At 44.4% G+C, this 17,518-nt stretch overlaps 1 protein-coding gene across 2 annotated transcripts in view; it reads right to left on the reverse strand.

The window, feature by feature from the left end:
- DOCK1 (dedicator of cytokinesis 1) overlaps positions 1-17,518 on the reverse strand; it is a 497,269-nt gene that overhangs the window by 53,751 nt on the left and 426,000 nt on the right. For both annotated transcript variants that reach the window (XM_045068856.1, XM_045068857.1), the window contains exons 34-37: positions 9,463-9,548; positions 9,120-9,276; positions 2,258-2,298; positions 993-1,083 (exon numbers count right to left, since the gene is read on the reverse strand). In XM_045068856.1, the coding sequence (XP_044924791.1) occupies positions 993-1,083; positions 2,258-2,298; positions 9,120-9,276; positions 9,463-9,548 (375 nt within the window). The remainder of the gene's footprint in view (positions 1-992; positions 1,084-2,257; positions 2,299-9,119; positions 9,277-9,462; positions 9,549-17,518) is intronic.

Genomic DNA, 17,518 nt, shown 5'->3' on the forward strand with positions numbered 1-17,518 from the left:
ATTCACTCGTCCATCCATCTTCCCACCTTCCCACCTACCTAGACATTTGGATAAATCTATTTACCCACCCACTCATCTGTCCATCGATGTGTCCATCCATCCATCTACCCATCCATCCACCTTCCCCCCCACACTTCCATGCCTCCTTCCTTCCATCCATCTACCCACCCATACTTCCATCCGTCCACCCATCCACCTACCCACCCACCTTCTCATTCTTAGCCAACCAATCAACCATCCAACCAGTCATCTATCTATCCACCCACCCACCCACACTTTCATTCTTCAATCCAACCAACTAGTCAACCATCCATGCATCATCCATCCATTCATCATCCACCCATCCCATTATTTACTGAGGGTCTACTCTATGATTAGCTGGGCGAGAACGATATGAGGGAAGAGCATGAATATATTATTGAAAACCAACCAACCAAACAACGACCAATGTCAAAAGATATGTGCATAACAAAAGAATCACTGGAACTAAAAGTTGTCATGCCAGACCTGTGCTCAGGAGCAACACTCCAGGAGAATGAGGCGGGAGGTCTCACGTGAACTGATGGACCAATACAGTATCTCAGTGTAAACTCTTCTCTAAGGTAATCAGGGATACGTTTCATCTTATCTCTTAACTGTCCACCTCAGAAATTCCTTCTTACTGACAGCACCTTCCTCTACTACTGTGTCCTGCTGGCATGAAGAAGGACCTACAGAATCTCTAACTCAATGACAGCAAACACCCCAACAATGGGTGTTTATGATGCTTAGTGATAATTCGTTCTAACATCTTGTTAAATCTGCATTCAGTAGGGCCAAGTCTGTCATCAAAGTGCCTTCTAAATATCTTTGTTTATGTCACTGCCTTTAGTCAAAATCCATAAGAACTTAAATTATAGGTTTATTAAAATTTATCATGGAAAAATAAAATTTTAAATCATCTCAGAATTTATAATAACAGAATCATGAAAGTATGTAGCAATTTCTGTTACCTTCAGAAGTTTTGCGTGGAGAAGCAAGGTGTAGGCCGCCTCTGTGTAGTTGTCACACTCTCTGTGTAGGTCACACAGCTTGTACAGGTATCTGAGATGACAAAACAGAGTGATCGTCTAAGATGTCAACAAATCATTTGTGTTGAAGATTGCAAGAGTTAAACTCTACCTTCAACAGTAAACTGTATCTACATTTTCTCTTCACAGAGTTCACAATTCCCAAAGCCCTGAACACTTTTGGTGCAGAAAGCACTAAGGAAAGCCAGTAAGAGTAATATACAATCGTATTTTGTAAAAAAATTTTAAGTGCTCCTTTTTCAGGTTGAAAATGAAGACAGCCCAAGAATGAAAAGAATTGTACTTCAAGGGTCTCTCTTTCCTTTTCATCTTACATGTGAAATGAGATCACGAAGTCTGATTGTAATTTCTTACGTTTCTATTGACTACAAAGGCACCCCCTCCCGAAATCCATAAAAACACAAATCCATAAAAATAAAGAGCTCCAATGATCACACTGAATGTGATCAAAAAATTTCTCTGCCATAAAGTTATAAAATTGCTTTTTAATATAGAGTAAACTACATTTTAGATAAAAGAATCTGGCTGCTTTTGCAGAAGTTTATTAAGTTTATTTGGTATATTTTAATAAAGGAGAAACTAAAAACATTCTTAGAAATCAAGTTAGAAGAGCATGCTTGATATAGTAAACACATCATTAAACATTAAGCCACATGAACATAATCTTATTCTCTTCTAAGTTATCATCTTGCTAAATATTGGCACTGGCCCCTTGAAATGACCAAGAGAGGGGATCCATCCCAGCCAACCCCCTCTAGAGAAAAAGGCAAACGAAGGAGGGAAATCCAGCAGAAAATATAAAACATCAGAATATAGCATCAGTTAAAAGAATAGACTGAAAAAATATACTATTGTCTATTTATGATATAATTAAAACTGATTTCTCATTTGATCATATGGTTTACTGTAAAACATGAAAATTGTGCTCTTATCTCTTTTTAAAAGGGCCACATGAGTCAGTCAAGAGATACCAAAACCCTGTGAAATAGTATTTAGCTAAATATGACCCCCGAAATGTCAGCACTGGCATCTGCACAGGAGTCAGGATACACCAAATTCAACCTCCAGGATTCATGACTCCTACAAGATAAACCCCTGTGGTCATACAACAGTTGTTAGCATGCACTTGACAAACAGCAATTATCATAAACCTGCAGAGGGTACGGACAAGCGGGATGCTGACATACCTTATGTACATTTCTTCTCTTTCAATTTCTTTGTAGAAATTCTGAAAAATCAAACCACAACACTGTTTTAAGAAACCTGTTCTACAAAAGGTGTCACATAAGCACTAAACACTCAAGGTTCTTCCACTGGTGTCAAGCACAGCCAAAGGGACCGAGCTCTTTGGTTTAGAACCATAAATTCACATAAAGTACAAAGATGTCTTACATTGGTCTTCAATTTTTGGGGGGCGGGGGGTGATGCTAATGATTCCACTTCCTACACTGAAAGGACTGAAACCTAGTCTTTAGCTAAATAAAGGTATTACCCCAAAGATATGATGCCTTAGACATTAGAAAGTCATTCATGAAAAATACATGAAAGATCCCATATCTAACAAGATCCCATATCTAACAAGACTTAAACCATGCTGGGCCCAGACTTGGCTAGAGCCACGAGAGGGCAATGTGGTATTCTAGACATGAGGTGGCCAATACAGTAGCCATGCTACCTGTATGCGATGTAAAGTAAATTTAATTAAAATTAAATAAAGTTAGGGCTGGCTGGGTGGCTCAGTTGGTTAAGCATCTGACTCTTGGGCTCAGGTCATGATCTCAGGGTCAGGGGCCCCGAGTCAGGCTCCTTCCTTGGCAGGGCATCTACATCTACCTGAGATTCTCTGATTTTCTCTCTCCCTGTGCCCCTCCCCACTGCTCTCTTTCTTTCTCTCTTAAATAAATAAATAAATCTTTAAAAAAAAAATTAAATAAAGTTAAACATTTGCTTCCCCTGGGAAGCCCTCTGGCCCTGGACTCTTGTTTATTGGGAGATTTTTTATTACTCCTTCAATTTCTTTGCTGGTTATGGGTCTGTTCAGATTTTCTATTTCTTTTCGTTTCAGTCATGGTAGTTTATATATTTCTAGGAAATTATCTGTTTCTTCCAGGTTGTCTAATTTGTTGGCATACGACTGCTCATAGTATTCTCTTTTCATTGTTTGCATTTCTGCAGTGTTGGTTGGGATCTCTCCTCTTTCTTTCATGACTTATTTACTCTGTCCTTTCTCTTTTCTTTTTGATAAGTCTGGCTAGGGCTTTATTAATCTGTTAATTCTTTCAAAGAAGCAGCTCCCAGTTTCGTTGATCTGTTCTACTGGATTTTTTTTTTTTTAATTTCTACATCATTGATTTCTGCTTTAATCTTTATTATTTCCCTTCTTCTGCTGGACTTAGGCTTTGTTTGCTGTTCTTTTTCCAGCTCCTTTAGCTATAAGGTTAGGCTGTGTATTTGAGACTTTTCTTCCTTCCTGAGGAAGGCCTGTATTGCTATATATATACTTCCCTCTTAGGGCTGCCTTTGCCGCATCCCAAAGGTTTTGGACTGTCGTGTTTTCATTTTAAGGTGCTTCCATGCTCCCTCTGTTATGTTTGCCATACCCTGAGGACTCAGTAACCCTGTGGGGCTACTGTTACTGTACCAAATGGTACAGAGAGAGAACATTTCATCATCACAGAAATTTCTATTGGACACTGCTGTTCCAGACAGACCAACCTTGCAAGCCACAGTAAAGAAACCAGTTGGCCTTGGAAGCACATTCTGTATTTCAATGCTTATTGATGAAAAATATTAATTAGCAGGTTATAAGCAATGGGCTATTTCCACATACTGTAAAATGTGACCAAGAAAATTTCTTTCTACCTTTTATTCTTGGGGCACCTGGGTGGCTCAGTTGGTTAAGTGTATGCCTTCAGCTCAGGTCATGATCTCAGGGTCCTGGAATCGAGCCCCACATTGGGTTCCCTGCTCAGCAGGAAGTTTGCTTCTCCTACCCTCTCAGCCCCTCCTGCTGGTTGTGCTCTCTCTCTCTCTCTCTCAAATAAATAAATTAAATATATTTTTAAAAAAGAAAAAAAAAATTCTATCTCTTAATGTAAACATCTCCATAAACATTTAAAAAATTTTTTAAAGGTTTAAATCTTTTTTAAGATTTGGGGCCCCAAAAAGGCGCAGAACACTCACCTAACCAGGCCCAAGGGAGGGCAGGCAACATCACAGCCACTGTCAGTGTGAAATTTAGCACCTGAATACAATGTGAGGACTCTAGGATTAGGCCCCAAGATCATAGTCCATATCACCATTATAAAGGACTCCAATTATCCCTTAAGATGGAATAAGTTGTTTAATTTCATGAGCAAAAAAAGAGACCCTGCTTCTGAAATTGATCTCTCTGAAAAGAAGTGATAAATAAATATAGAAAGTAAGAGGGGGCACCTTTAGAAAAATGCTCCAAGATTTTCCTATTTTGCTGCATCTGAGATTTCAATGTCCTCTGGTTCATATGCTATGGCTCAGTAATGAGGATATTTTCAGCCGACAACTCAGAGGGACGTAACAAAGAGAATCCGCATCAAAGGGAGAGGATGAGCCCTTCACTTCCAGCTCTAACTCACCAGTATTTACAAGCTACGATTTTATACTATCCTATTTTGCACTGGTATTTTTAATCTTTCCCCAAGCTTTTGATCATTCTCCTTTACAATTTCACAATGGGCATATCAGGTGACCTTTATTCCTCTCTCACGGATATGGAAATGTCTTCTATTTCCTGCCTGTGCTTAGTTCTGTTCCCTTCCTAGGACTTCAAAACCTCTCTACAACTGAAGGACGCTCATCTCAAACCCCAGTTTCTATATAAAACTGTGGGTTTCTTACGTAAAAGGTCACATTGCTCCGGCGCTCCACTTCTGGGCCCTGCAGCAGCACCCCCTCCCCCCTCCCCTCTCCCCATCATTCCCGCTTCTCAGGTCCCCTCTGCACTGGTGCTGGGTCTGGGCCAGGTTCCAGCTCTGTGGATCATTGTGGATCTCTGCAACCCTTTCAGGACTAGACCTCCAGTGCTAATGCACCATGACACACCCATCTTCCAGAACTTACACATTTGCTTTATATTCCAGTTCTGTGTTCCTTCATGATGACAACAAATGCTGAGATTTTTAGAATTCTCGTGACAGCCAGCTTAATTACCTTTCTAAAGGGGCCACGAAGAAAGTAACTTATATCTAAAAAATAACAAGGAGTCTATCGTGTCTGAGAGAGGGCTGTCTTGATGACTGTGTAGAATAGTGGTGACACACAACGAATTACCAACCAGTCATGAAAGACTGCACGACTCTAAGGGGACAACAAAACTCTACTTCATTACAAATGCACATTCTGTCCAGGGGCAACCGTGATCTAGTGTAATACAGATGTGCTTCAGGGATGGGTACGGGTAGCGGACTCTGGTCCCTGCACAGAGTGACTGCTCAATTATTTTTAAAAATTTTTGTTTAAATGCAAGGAACAGTAACACATTAATGAACCCACACAAGTTAGAATGTTCCATTGATTCCATTAAAAAAAAAAAAGCACTGGTTCTAAAGGAAATTTGGCAATGGGCTTAAAGAGCATCAATAAATCCTATGTTCTTGATTCTATTTATTATTTTTTTATTCTATTTTTTAACTTTAGGATTTCCAGGTTAGTAATAAACAGAGTGCATTTTATATATCCCTAATGTATGCTTAGACATCTATTTTCATCTAGAGATGGATATACATATTCATAATTTGTTTCATAAGGAAAGTACCAAGAGAAAAGGTGAAAATGGACTAGGAGATAAAAATATATTTATGTTTCTACTTATGTGACTAAACACGAGCTGGGTAGTGACTATTAAGAGACAGAACATTGGTCTGTAAAAACCCGGGAAGGCCTTGTGATAGGTTGGGACCCATCTTATGATCCCTAGGAAAAGGCTAAGAATAGAACACCTGACTCTTCCTTGAATGATTCAGGGTGTTACAAGTTCAGAGAGGTTAATGATGTCAGGTGTGCTTCTTGGTTAGAGCCTGGCTAGTGCTGACTGCAGCAACAGGTAGGTACTGCGTGAGGCTCCGTATGGCAGAGGAACACAGGTTAACATCAGAAACTGTGACTGCAGGTGGCATTTCGAGAGCTGATTTTCTGCCCCTGGGTTCTGATGATAAAAGGCCACATTCCGAGTACATCTCCACTAGGTTTCACATCCTGGTGAGCATGAGAGATCTTGCTTAAAATTAAAAAAAAAAAAAATAGTATTCTCAATCATCAAAGTTGGAAAGTGAAGAAACTTACTAATAATTCTTCCCTCTGGACACAAATCAGCTTCTTAGATCCCCTTAAAAATCCTAGTGAGCACTAGAACAGTATGTCCATAGTAGGAAATTATTTTTAAAAGGTTTCCATTTCTCTCAAACAGGAAAATATTGATTTCTATTTCATGTTAATCATTTTGTCATTATAAAAGCAAATTTCTCTGAACAGCTGTTAGAATGCAGGAAGACAATGAAGCAAGGGTCAGGGCATTCCTGAGCAAAAGACTGGGGCCCTCACCCAACTAGCCTCCAGGTGACTATAAAAGCAAACTTAGCAGTAGGCCAGATCTCAGGGAGAGAAGCCAGAAGCACATAATACTCACAGTTGCCTAAGACCCTTATGACATCCACGTACTTATTTAGAACTTTCAAGCTCACTGATTCCTTCCTTGGCTCTGGCCAGTCTACCAATGAGATCAAAGAAAGGGGCACCTGGGTGGCTCAGTCATTAAGCATTCTGCCTTCAGCTCAGGTCATGATCCGAGGTCCTGGGATCAAGCCCTCTGTCAGACTCCCTTCTTGGTGGGAGGCCTGTTTCTCCCTCTCCCACTCCCCCTGTTTGTATTCCCTCTCTCCCTGTCTTGCCTCTCTATCAACAAACAAACAAACAAATAAATAAATAAGGTCTTTAAAAAACAAGAAGAGACCAAAGACATTCTTTATTCCATTACTGTGTTCTGGATTTCTAGCATTTCTTTTTGGTTCTTTCTTAGAGTTCCATCTTTTTGCTTGTATTACTTCAACATTTTTGCATAAGGTCCACTTTTTCCATTAGAGCTCTTCACATACTAATCATAGTTCTTTTAAATTCCCAGGCTTAAAATTCCAAAACTTGGGCCATATCCAAGCCTAGCTCTGATGATTGCTCTCTCTTTTCAAACTGTGTTTTCTGCCTTTAGTATGCCTTGTAATTTCAGGTCGCCAGCAGACACAATGCACTAGGTAAGAGGCATCTAAGCTAGTCCTGGCTCTAGGGATGGTTTCTGTTCCACTGAGCTGTCATTCACTGGATTCTCTTGCCTCTCCAGTCTGGGGGGCAGCAGTTTTCCCTGCAGATCTGAAAGACAGAACTAAGAAGATTTGTTGATTTTTGGTTTTTCAGCTTTTTTCTTATGGTGAAGAGTCCAAGCTCCTTTTAAACCGGAAACCAGAAGTCCTCCATATTTGGATGTTTAGGGAAAAGAAAACTTGCTACAGATGGTATTTATCATTAGTGAGAACTGGCTGCCTATCCACAGAAGGCAGGGGCTGAGGTGGCCCATGAGCCTTCAGTTTCCAGTTTCTCACGCAAAGTACAAATTCAGTATTGACAATAAACTGGATGGAAGGTGGAAATATGTTTTTAAACCTATCACATCTCTGGTGGTTTTCTAAAGAATGAAGGATGGGTCATATTCCTCTTGGCACAAAAGTCCACTTCCACGAGCTCAAAGTGCCTACAAGTCCATTCCAATGGAGGTGGACAGTATGAAGTGAGGGCAGAACATCCACATGTCATCTAACGACCAGATGGTGATATACAAGCTCCTGAGAAGTGAAGTAGGCAGCCCGAAGCAGGAATATGCTTTCTCACATTCTTGCCTTGGGACAGGCAGGGGCAATAAAAACAAACCCTCTCAGGGCCAAGAGTCTGCTTTTCTGGCTCCTTCTGGGAGTGACAGAGGAGGATGAGGCAGAGAGGGGCAGAGAGCTCTGGAGGGAGATATAGGAGTCACGTGGTTCCTGACAGTGACGAGGCTGACCAACCACTCCCTGCAGCTGAGCTTGTCATCAAGCTTCCTGAAAGTGCACTGCCCCGAGCTCTGCACCACCACTAAGCCAGGAAGGGGGTGTCTGTAGGACCTGGCCATGTCACAGTGATAGCAGGTGTGCAAGAGGACTGTGGATGGCAGCAGCCACATTTACCCGAGCCCCCGCTCTTCAAGAGGCCATGAGCTAGTTCCTCGAGGCTGCTGTAGCAAATCATCATAATCCTGGTGGCTTAAAATGATATATATTCTCTCACAGTTCTGGAGGCCAGAGTTGGAAATCCAGGCATCACCAGGGCCATGCTCCCTCTAAAGGCTCCAGGAAAGAATCCCACCCAGCCACTCCTCACTTTTGGGGACTCCAAGAGCCCCTTGGCTGGTAATTATATCACTGCAGTCTCTACCTGTACCTTCATGTGGTCTTCTGTGCATCTCCTTTTGTCTCTTATAAGGATGCTTGTTATTGGATTTAGGGTCCCAACTGGACAGTAATTCAGGACAATCTCATCTTGTGACCCTTAACTAAATCACATCTGTAAGGAGGCTTTTGGCCCAAGTGCGGTCACAGGTTCTGAGGATTGGGAGCTGGACCCATCTCATGGGGGCCACCACTCAACCCACAACAGGACATGTTTGCAATCTCCTAATGACGAAGCCCTAGACACCTGTCATCAACGAGGGTGCTACCTGGCAACAAAACAGTTTGGCTGATTATTCTCAGCCCCAGGAAGAACCACCTGGAAACCCCCAGGGGTGATGATTCTGCAGACTTGTTTACAGTGGAGCAGCAGGACTCATCTTCATTTGCCCTTCCCCACAGCAGACGAGGAAATGAGCGAAGGAGGCTGAGTTCCCCCCACAAAACGCTCCAAGGCCAGCTGCCATGAGGCCTTTGAACTTTCTGGTCCAGTTTCTGGCTCCCTGTGAAGACTGGAAATTTAATGAACTCGCATTTCACTCACCAGCACGTTGACAGTGCAGCTCATGCGATTTTCTTTGTTCTCATCATGCATGATGGTTCTGTAATCCAGGAGTCTTTCCATCAGGCGCACAACGAGTTTGACGAAAGTTTCTCCTGTTTTGGCGAGGTATTTGTGCTTCCTGCAGTGCTCCAAGAGGCTGAAAAATAATTATGCACACCTTGTTAATCACGCTCAGAAAAGGAAAGTTGACTGAGGTGCAATTTAAAATATTTTCCATTATTAACACATTTTAATTATTTCTGGGCTACAAAGTTCATTGTAGTCTAATTACAGTCTCTCTGTCTCTGTTCTGACATAAATCCTACTGTTAATCAACACTTACATTTTATCAAATAACACTTTGTACTGTTCATCTCCTCGGCCTCCTTCCACTTCATGATCCAGCTTGGTGATGATCTCATTTTCAAACTATAATTAAACACAGGAAGTGTAAATAATTAGCATGGTGGATATTTCCTTTTAAAACTGAGCATCAGTAGTACGTGAATCGGTGAGAGATTGTCATCAGACAGTTAGTTACCCTAAGCCTTTGAAGCCTGACTTCATTGAAGAGTTGCCATCCTGGAGCCCTGGAAATGTCTGACGATTCCCTGTCACAGGGGGACCCTTTCATTTCCTCCCCTGGTTAACTGAGTTAATAAACATGCATATTCTGATAGCAGGAACAAGAACTAAAGAAAGACAGACGAGGGAACCACAGGAAAAACAACCAAGGAGCAGTAGGAAACAGCGTCTCAAACTTCATCTCTGCGAACAAGTAACATTGAAAATAGCTCAGTGGTTCCTGGAAAGGAACAGATGGCATTTCACTTGCCAGCAGAGAGTTCCCTGCAATCGCAAAACATCCAAGAGGCCACTTCACTGCCATTCCTTGATGGATCTAAGGAAACAGCTCACTTTGGTTGAAAAAAAAGGTCACAAAACACAGGAGGGACAAAGTCTCTAAAAGACCAGCAGACGTCTCAAGAAGGTCCATCTGCAGGCCTTCTTGAACACCCCAAAGCTTCCGATCAGAATTCCAGAGCACAGTGGGCAAGGATCCCCAGAACTGTCTCTTGGACCCAAACTCTGTCTCTTGGAGTTTTTAGGAAAACTCTAAATTCTGGAGAGGTACAAATCTCCAGGCTGTTTTCACAGGGGTCATGAACCTTGGGCTGACCAGGCCAGAAGTAACTACCTCACTAATGACAGATCTGAGCCCTTCCTTGCTGCTCAGTCCCCTCCCCTTGGCAGAGTTCAGGCCCACTCCTATGGGATTCTTCACAGTTTATCTCCATGTAGCAGGGGCCCCGAAATTACCCACTGACTTGGGTCAGGGAGGAAGGAAGCCTAGGAGAAAGTTAGTTCCCACAGAGTGGGAAAATCCACACCAAACTCAAAGAAGGCAAGTTTAGGAGGAATTGAGGGAAACAGCTAAATTCAGGATTCAGAAAGCAAGAACACTCTGTATGTAGGCAGGGGTCTCTAGAAGCCCCTTAGTTTTATTTTTTAAAGATTTTAGGTGGGTATTGTGGAGGGCACGTATTACACAGAGCTGGGTGTGGTGCATAAACAATGAATTCTGGAACACTGAAAAGAAATTTTAAAAGAATAAACATTTTTACAAAATGATTTGAGGTGTTTATTTGAGAGAGAGCATGCACGAGCAGGGCGAGTGGGGAAGGACCAAGGGAAAGGAAGCAGCAGACTCGCCGCCAAGCGGGGAGCCCAACACGGGGCTCAGTCCCAGGACCCTAGGATCATGAGCTGAAGGGAGACACTTAACCCACTGAGCCACCTATGTGCCCCTAGGATCCCCTTAAAATACATGCTCAGGCAATGCCTTCCCAGGGAAGAATCTCCAAGTCTCCCATGGATACTAGGATCCTGTAGTTATTTAAGCTGTGCAACAGAAAGAATTTCCGTCTCTCTGGGTCTCTTCTAGAACAGTCTGTGGTGGTGTTTAACGGCATGAAGGTGCGACGTGCACAAGGACCTTTAGGGGATCCGTAATGCATTGGAGCCGGGGAGGGCTTCACAGGTCAGCAGGGGCACAGTGCCGCAGGTTGCTAAGACACAGCCTGGGCTCTTGGCCACGCAAGCCAAGGGCTGGACACACTCATATGACGATGGCTGGCAACAGGGGCTGCAGGCATCTGGTCCGCGCTGGGCACTCGGGGTGCTGTTGTCACTCTGGGGGGCAGCTGACTGTGGCCCCTGTGAGGCAGAAGGCAAGGGGTCTGGGGAGACTCACATAGGCACAGGGCTGCCTGACCTTGATCGGGACTTGCTGCCTGCAGCCACAATTTTATCACAGTGCAGATGAAGTGGAGGCTTAAACGGGACTCAAGAGGTGTATTGATTCCTGCTTGACATCAAGGACTCGGCCGCATCACGGAGCCCAGACCTCGATGCATATCCTGCGGTTCTCTCCTTGATCTTCCCTGTTGTCTCCTCCCCAAGTAAACACCCTCTGTTTGATCCTGTTTGGCCTGAAAGGTTCAGGGATTTTAGGAACATAGATAAAAAGGCAGCTCTAGTGAAGAAGAAAAAAAGCTTGTTTTATTGTTTTTACCTGAAGCCTCATGATAACGACTCTCCTGTAAAATAACCACCTTTTGATACTAACCCACTAGTACACTGTTCTATTCAGTCAAGAGTTCTGCAAAAGGTGGGCCTTTTGGGAATCAACTATGAGGCAGATCAGCTGCCATTAGCCCAAACACTGATGCTTCAGGCCAGTCCCATTTCCCGGAGGGGACCATGATGGGACACCACAGAGATTTTGGAGAATGCTGGTTCTTCAAGACAAATAATTGAAGTACAAAATAAGGCTCAACTTCATTAAAACACACGACTGCATGCCGCACATGTTTAATGAGCATACAATGAGGAAGGCACAGAGAATGCAGAAAAACGGGCTTTATCCTAGCGTGGACCAACACATGCAGGCATTTCCACTCTTCATCCCTAGTTAAACGGGTGTATTGGAACTTGGAGTCTACTTTATGGAAATGGCATGTCTTCTCTGCTTCCACGTAAACGTAGCTGTCACAAACCAGGGCACTAAGGAAACACCAGCTCTTTAAGTGTGCTGCTTATCAGATTTGACTGATGAATTTAATGTTTCCTAAAATGAGCGGATGAATGATAAGTAAATCAGAAGAACACAGCTGATTCTAATTTTACTAACCTCTAAACCAAGTAATTTGCACAAACACCTGGCAACCCTATTCTGTTTATCAGCAAGGATTCAATACCCCAGGATCTGCAGCCAGCCTCTCATTCCAGGGTCTGCATTGTTTTTTACAGAATATACCGGAATCAATTTGTGAGTGTGCTGCGAACTGTGATCATCATCAGAACTCAACGATCCTGTCCAAATAAACGAGAGAAAGTCCATTTGCTGATTGAGCAGAGCTGGTTTTATTAAAAAGTTTGTTGATTATAGGACTCAAATGTCTAACGTGCAGCAGGGTTCTCGACGTTTAGGTTAAAATTAGCAAGGGTTTACTGCGTTGCTTAAAAGGTGGCAGAGGCTCACTCACGTGATAAGCAAAATCATTACAGTTCTTCTCTTTTCAGAAATCACCAGTAGCACTACAAAAATGTCCACAGGTGTCCAACTTAAAATACCAACCAGAGCATCCCTAAGCATCTGATACCATTGGCCTTCCAAGAATATGGAACGGAGTCCACGTGTAAGTGGAGGGCTTTCTGGAAGGCTGCTGTGAAGCCAAATGTGGCAGAGCAGGGGGCTACACTCACAGGGGTATTGACAGCGTTGTTAATTCAATTAACTTTGGAAGTGATGACTGCTTTCGATGCTCAACGCTCAGTTATCCACAGGTTATTGGCTCCGATTTGAGGGATCATACGGTGAAAGAGCTCAGTAGTGGATAATCCAAAAGCCAAGTCTATTTGATTGAGAATGTTTCATTTTTCTTGGGAGCCAGACTGACCATTCCCGGCCTAATGCGCTTATAAATGTTTAGAACCAGGCCTGCATTTTCCAGGCATCCAGGAACACATTTATAAAAGAGATCAGAGCTTACGTCAGAGCAAGGAAGGGAGCTGGATGGACCCAGAGGGAAGGGTTTGCACAGATGGCTCACCACATCGATAGAGTGCTCGGAGGTTATCAAGAATGGGGTGAAATCTAAAATCTAGGCACAGGGTCTTCTACATGCATTCGCAGAAGTGCTTCTTGACTTTCATACAGATAAGCTTTAGTGAAAGTGCTCTTCATCCAACTCTGCTCTGCCTTCTCCTGTTGTTCAAGAAAACGTGCTCACAGGTGCCGCAGGGGAAGGTTATGATTCGTGAGCACGCCCTGGTCTCAGAGAGCTCCAACAAATCAGATTCTCAATTTCTGACCTTCCAGAAGGAACCGGGCCAATCCATTAGGACTGCAGAACCATGTCCCTTCTCATTAGTGTGGGCAGGAGGGGCGGGCAGGAGAACATCACTGAATCGTACCTGTGGGGAAAGCAGGGCCGAGGGACAAAGGAGCCAGCATGCTGGGCAGGGAGCAGCCTGGCATGCGCACACTCTCAGGGCTCTGTGTTCATGTGACATCTTAGAAGCCACTGAGTCCCCCCAGCCTGTCACAGCCTTTAATCCCTGCGCTCAGACACACGAATATTTTTATGTATATTGCATTCCTCTTGCTTAACCGCTCTGTAAACTTAATTACACAGTTAATCTCCCACACGCCATATCTCACATTCTAAAATCCCCACATCCTTCCAAATCCAACAAGAAGGCTATTCACTGACCTTGAAGCTTCTGTCTAGAGCCCAAGAGCCCCAAGGCTGGGGAACTGTCCACTGCCTGGTTGGCTGGGAATGGCTCAGACAGGTACAGCCGCTCCCCATGTCCACACCCTACACACACACTGACAAGTGACTTTTGGGCGGTATTCAACGACCCTGGACTCCAGGAACATGCTCTTAGAGTGCATCCTGTTTGATTTGGCTAAAAGACATACAGAAGTGTGGGCATCTCTCTGCTGGAGGGCTTGTAAGAACAGAATTCAAGGTAATCCGAACTCTTAAACTCAAGGGCTTTCATTTCCATGATCTCTCAAAGACTCTTAGGTCTGGGATTCAATGAAATAAAAGCCTAGTTCTTGTGCTGTACGTTCCCTTTCAGGGTCCAAAACAATAAAATCAAGTAGTATTTTGAAATCGAAAGCAAAAATAAGCCAACAAACAAAATCCCAAAGAATTAAAGAATAAGCAGGATAAAATCACCACCAAAATCACATCCACAGGCTAGTGCAAACTATCCTGCTCGCCCTCCAAGTGGCAGAAGCTGCCAACATCCTCTTAGGTCACTCAAGAGTTCCCAGCATGGGCCGTAGAAAGAGATTATTGAAACAGCACCTCAAAAACATCGAAGATGCCAAGATTACTCATGTTCTAATAGTGTTACAACGAAACAGGAATTTCCGGAAATTGTGGAGCATTTTACTGACCGTCACAAAGATGACAGAAAATAGCTCCATGACTGAAAATATAATTTTGCTGTAGGGACTTTTCCATTCCATTTTTATTAATGGTATACAGCCCGGACGGTCACTGGCCACATTTCCCAGCTGTTAATTCTGTTTTTCCCAAAGACATAACAAATGGTATTCTTTAAAAAGGTGCCAGGAGGGAACTTAAAAGTATGTTTTGTTTTGTTTTTTATGAAGCAAAATCCAGTGAGGCTGAGACTTGGAGCATTGCTGGTCTTGAAGGGGGATGTTGGTGAGCCAGGGGAGAGGTCAGTTTCAGGCCCGTGAAGGTTGGTCTCGCAGTAATGTGGTCCAGCGGGTGCACACGGACGATGCAAGGGACCCAAAGATGCCGGTGCCTCCAGACCTTGACACATTAGCAGAGCAGATCCTTAAGTCCCATGTCAGAGCTTTTCTTTGAAAAAAGTCAAATCCAGGACTGGGGACAGCCAGGGGGCGGGTGGGCATGGGGGACAGGGAACCCCCTGTCGGGATGACTTGAGAAGGGGGCAAGTGGCAAGGAGAGAGACCAGAAAATGCATCCTCCAGGGCTAATGGGCAGAGGAGGAGCAGGAGAGGGGGACCACGGAGGAGAACGGAAGTGGCATCCATAGCATAAAAGATTCTTAGGAAGGGCGAGAAGAGCCAGGAACTGCTGTGAGCTGGCCTTCGCAGGGCTTCTTCAGCACCTGTGAAGGTCTGCCCAGCACAAACAGTATCAAGGGGACAAAAGGCACTGCCCGAGGCCCTGGAAAGCATGTCCCAGACCAGCAGGAGGACAAAGCACCTGAAAGGTAACTCCATGCGTCCCCATCCCACAGCCAGGTGAAGCCATCCAGTGGCTGGACCCGGGAGAGGCAGAGACAACGGCAGGGACACGTCTCTTTGGATGAAGAGTCATGCTCTTTCTTGGAGAAGTAGAGGAAAGAAGTAGACTTTTGGGGAAATGTATGTGTAAGAACATTCTAATGCAAGTCCTCCACTGCAGCAGAAGACCACAGGAGCTGCAGCTCTGGGGAACTGGAGAAAAGCGCATCTGGAACGCAGGCTTTGGCCGGATGCAGTCTTATCTTGAGTAAAACGCAGGTCCTTCTGCGTCCAGAGGGTTCACTGTCGACTCCAGCGGGAAGAGCACACTACCCCCGCAGACAGAATGCACACCTCACCGAGGACAGCCCATTAACAGACCCACTCAGAAAGACACAGCACACTTAAAAAAATAAATAAATAAGCAACAAAACAGGTTCAAAACACGTATGTTCTGTAAAAACAAAAAACCCTAATGTCTTCCCACACTTCATTAGGTTTGCGCATCTGCTCTAAAAGTGAAGCCAATTTAAGCCCTTGTTGATGTGACTAATAAGGTTAGGTAATTGGATTGGTGGCGGATTAGTGACACAGCCACCAGCCAGCCCCAACCGGAAGCTCCTGGGATGGAGGCGGGGCTGCCTGTGCCCCGCTGTTCTGTGCGCGCGCCCCCTCGTGGCAAGAGCCCGACACCCCCAGCAAGGCCAGAGGGCACACCTCGTGCCTCAGCAAGAGGAGGCGCCCCAAGGAGATGAGGGCTGACCTGAGACTGGGAAAGAGTTCGACAAGATAGAAGAAGTCAAGAGACAGATGCTGGGGTCCGGAACAGGCCTGGGCGAGGGCCCAAGAGAAGCTGCTGCCGTGCTGGAGATGAGACAGAGGAAGGACGCATGAGTCACCGCAACCCACCCGGAGGCCAGAAGACCAAACAAAGACAAGACGACTGTAACCTGCACCCTCAAACCAAATGAGGAGGAGCCTGACAGAAATGGGGATGACAGGGGAGCAGGTCTAGGAAGGATGATACTGTGTGTGACACCGGGCCCGGGAGGCCGAGAGAGATCAAGAGAAAAAATAAATGGAGGCATCACAGGAGAAAAGGAGACGGGTCTTTCCCCAGTTCCTAAGATGGGGTTAATAGAGCAGAGAGATTTTATTGATTTTTTTTTCCTCTCACAAGTTTGTTTTTCTGCTTTTAAAAACCTTTGGCCTTGGGGCGCCTGGGTGGCTCAGTGGGTTAAATGTCTGCCTTCGGCTCAGGTCATGATCCCAGGTCCTGGGATGGAGCCCAGCATCAGGCTCTCTGCTCAGCGGGGAGCCTGCTTCTCCCTCTGCCTCTTCCTCTCTCTCTCTCTTTCTCTCTCTCTATTGCTCATGAATAAAACAAATAAATAAAATGTTAAAAAACAAAACAAAACAAAATGTTGGCATGTCCTACCCTTTGTCTTTGAATGTACGAGTAGATGACAACACAGATGAATGAATAGTCGATGACCACTAACCAAAAATATCCAAGTAGCGGACCACCCTCAGCCTGGTGGCAGGATCTGGGGACCTGTGTCTTCAGGTTGATGCTTTTATTCACATATATCCTAGCGGGACATGTTTTAGGGACATGAAACTGTTTGTGGAATAGAGTTAAATGTGCAGAACTACTTCTTGGTATCACACAGACAGTTCGGCTTTCTGGAATGAGGTCTCCTGATACGAGACCGTTTTTGAACCCACCACTGGGGGCAGCGTTGAGAACAGAGGGAGAAACACCAGGACTCTCCTTCATCCACTTCCTGCCCTTTAGGGAGGAGCCAGAGACCCTGCGAGTTGGAGAAAATGAATCCCTGCCACAGGCGACCAGGTGAGATGTTTTAAAGCTGCAGCAATAAGAACCACAAGAATGGAAGGGAGAAGAGGAACAACTCAGAAGCCAAATTCTCCTTCATGCCCTGGTCCTTGTTCCAACTGCTCTTGACCTTAGTTTGGCCCCAAAGTTGGCTTTGAAGAATTACAAATGACGCAGTGTTTTAAAGGCCTTTGATCTTAGTTTCCTGGGCTCATAACACTTACCATATAAACACAGTTTTCTCCTTTATCT

The sequence above is a fragment of the Mustela putorius genome, unplaced genomic scaffold, assembly GCF_011764305.1.
Source record: "Mustela putorius furo isolate JIRA1106 unplaced genomic scaffold, ASM1176430v1.1 tig00003909_pilon_pilon_pilon, whole genome shotgun sequence".
Classification (NCBI taxonomy): Eukaryota; Metazoa; Chordata; class Mammalia; order Carnivora; family Mustelidae; genus Mustela; species Mustela putorius.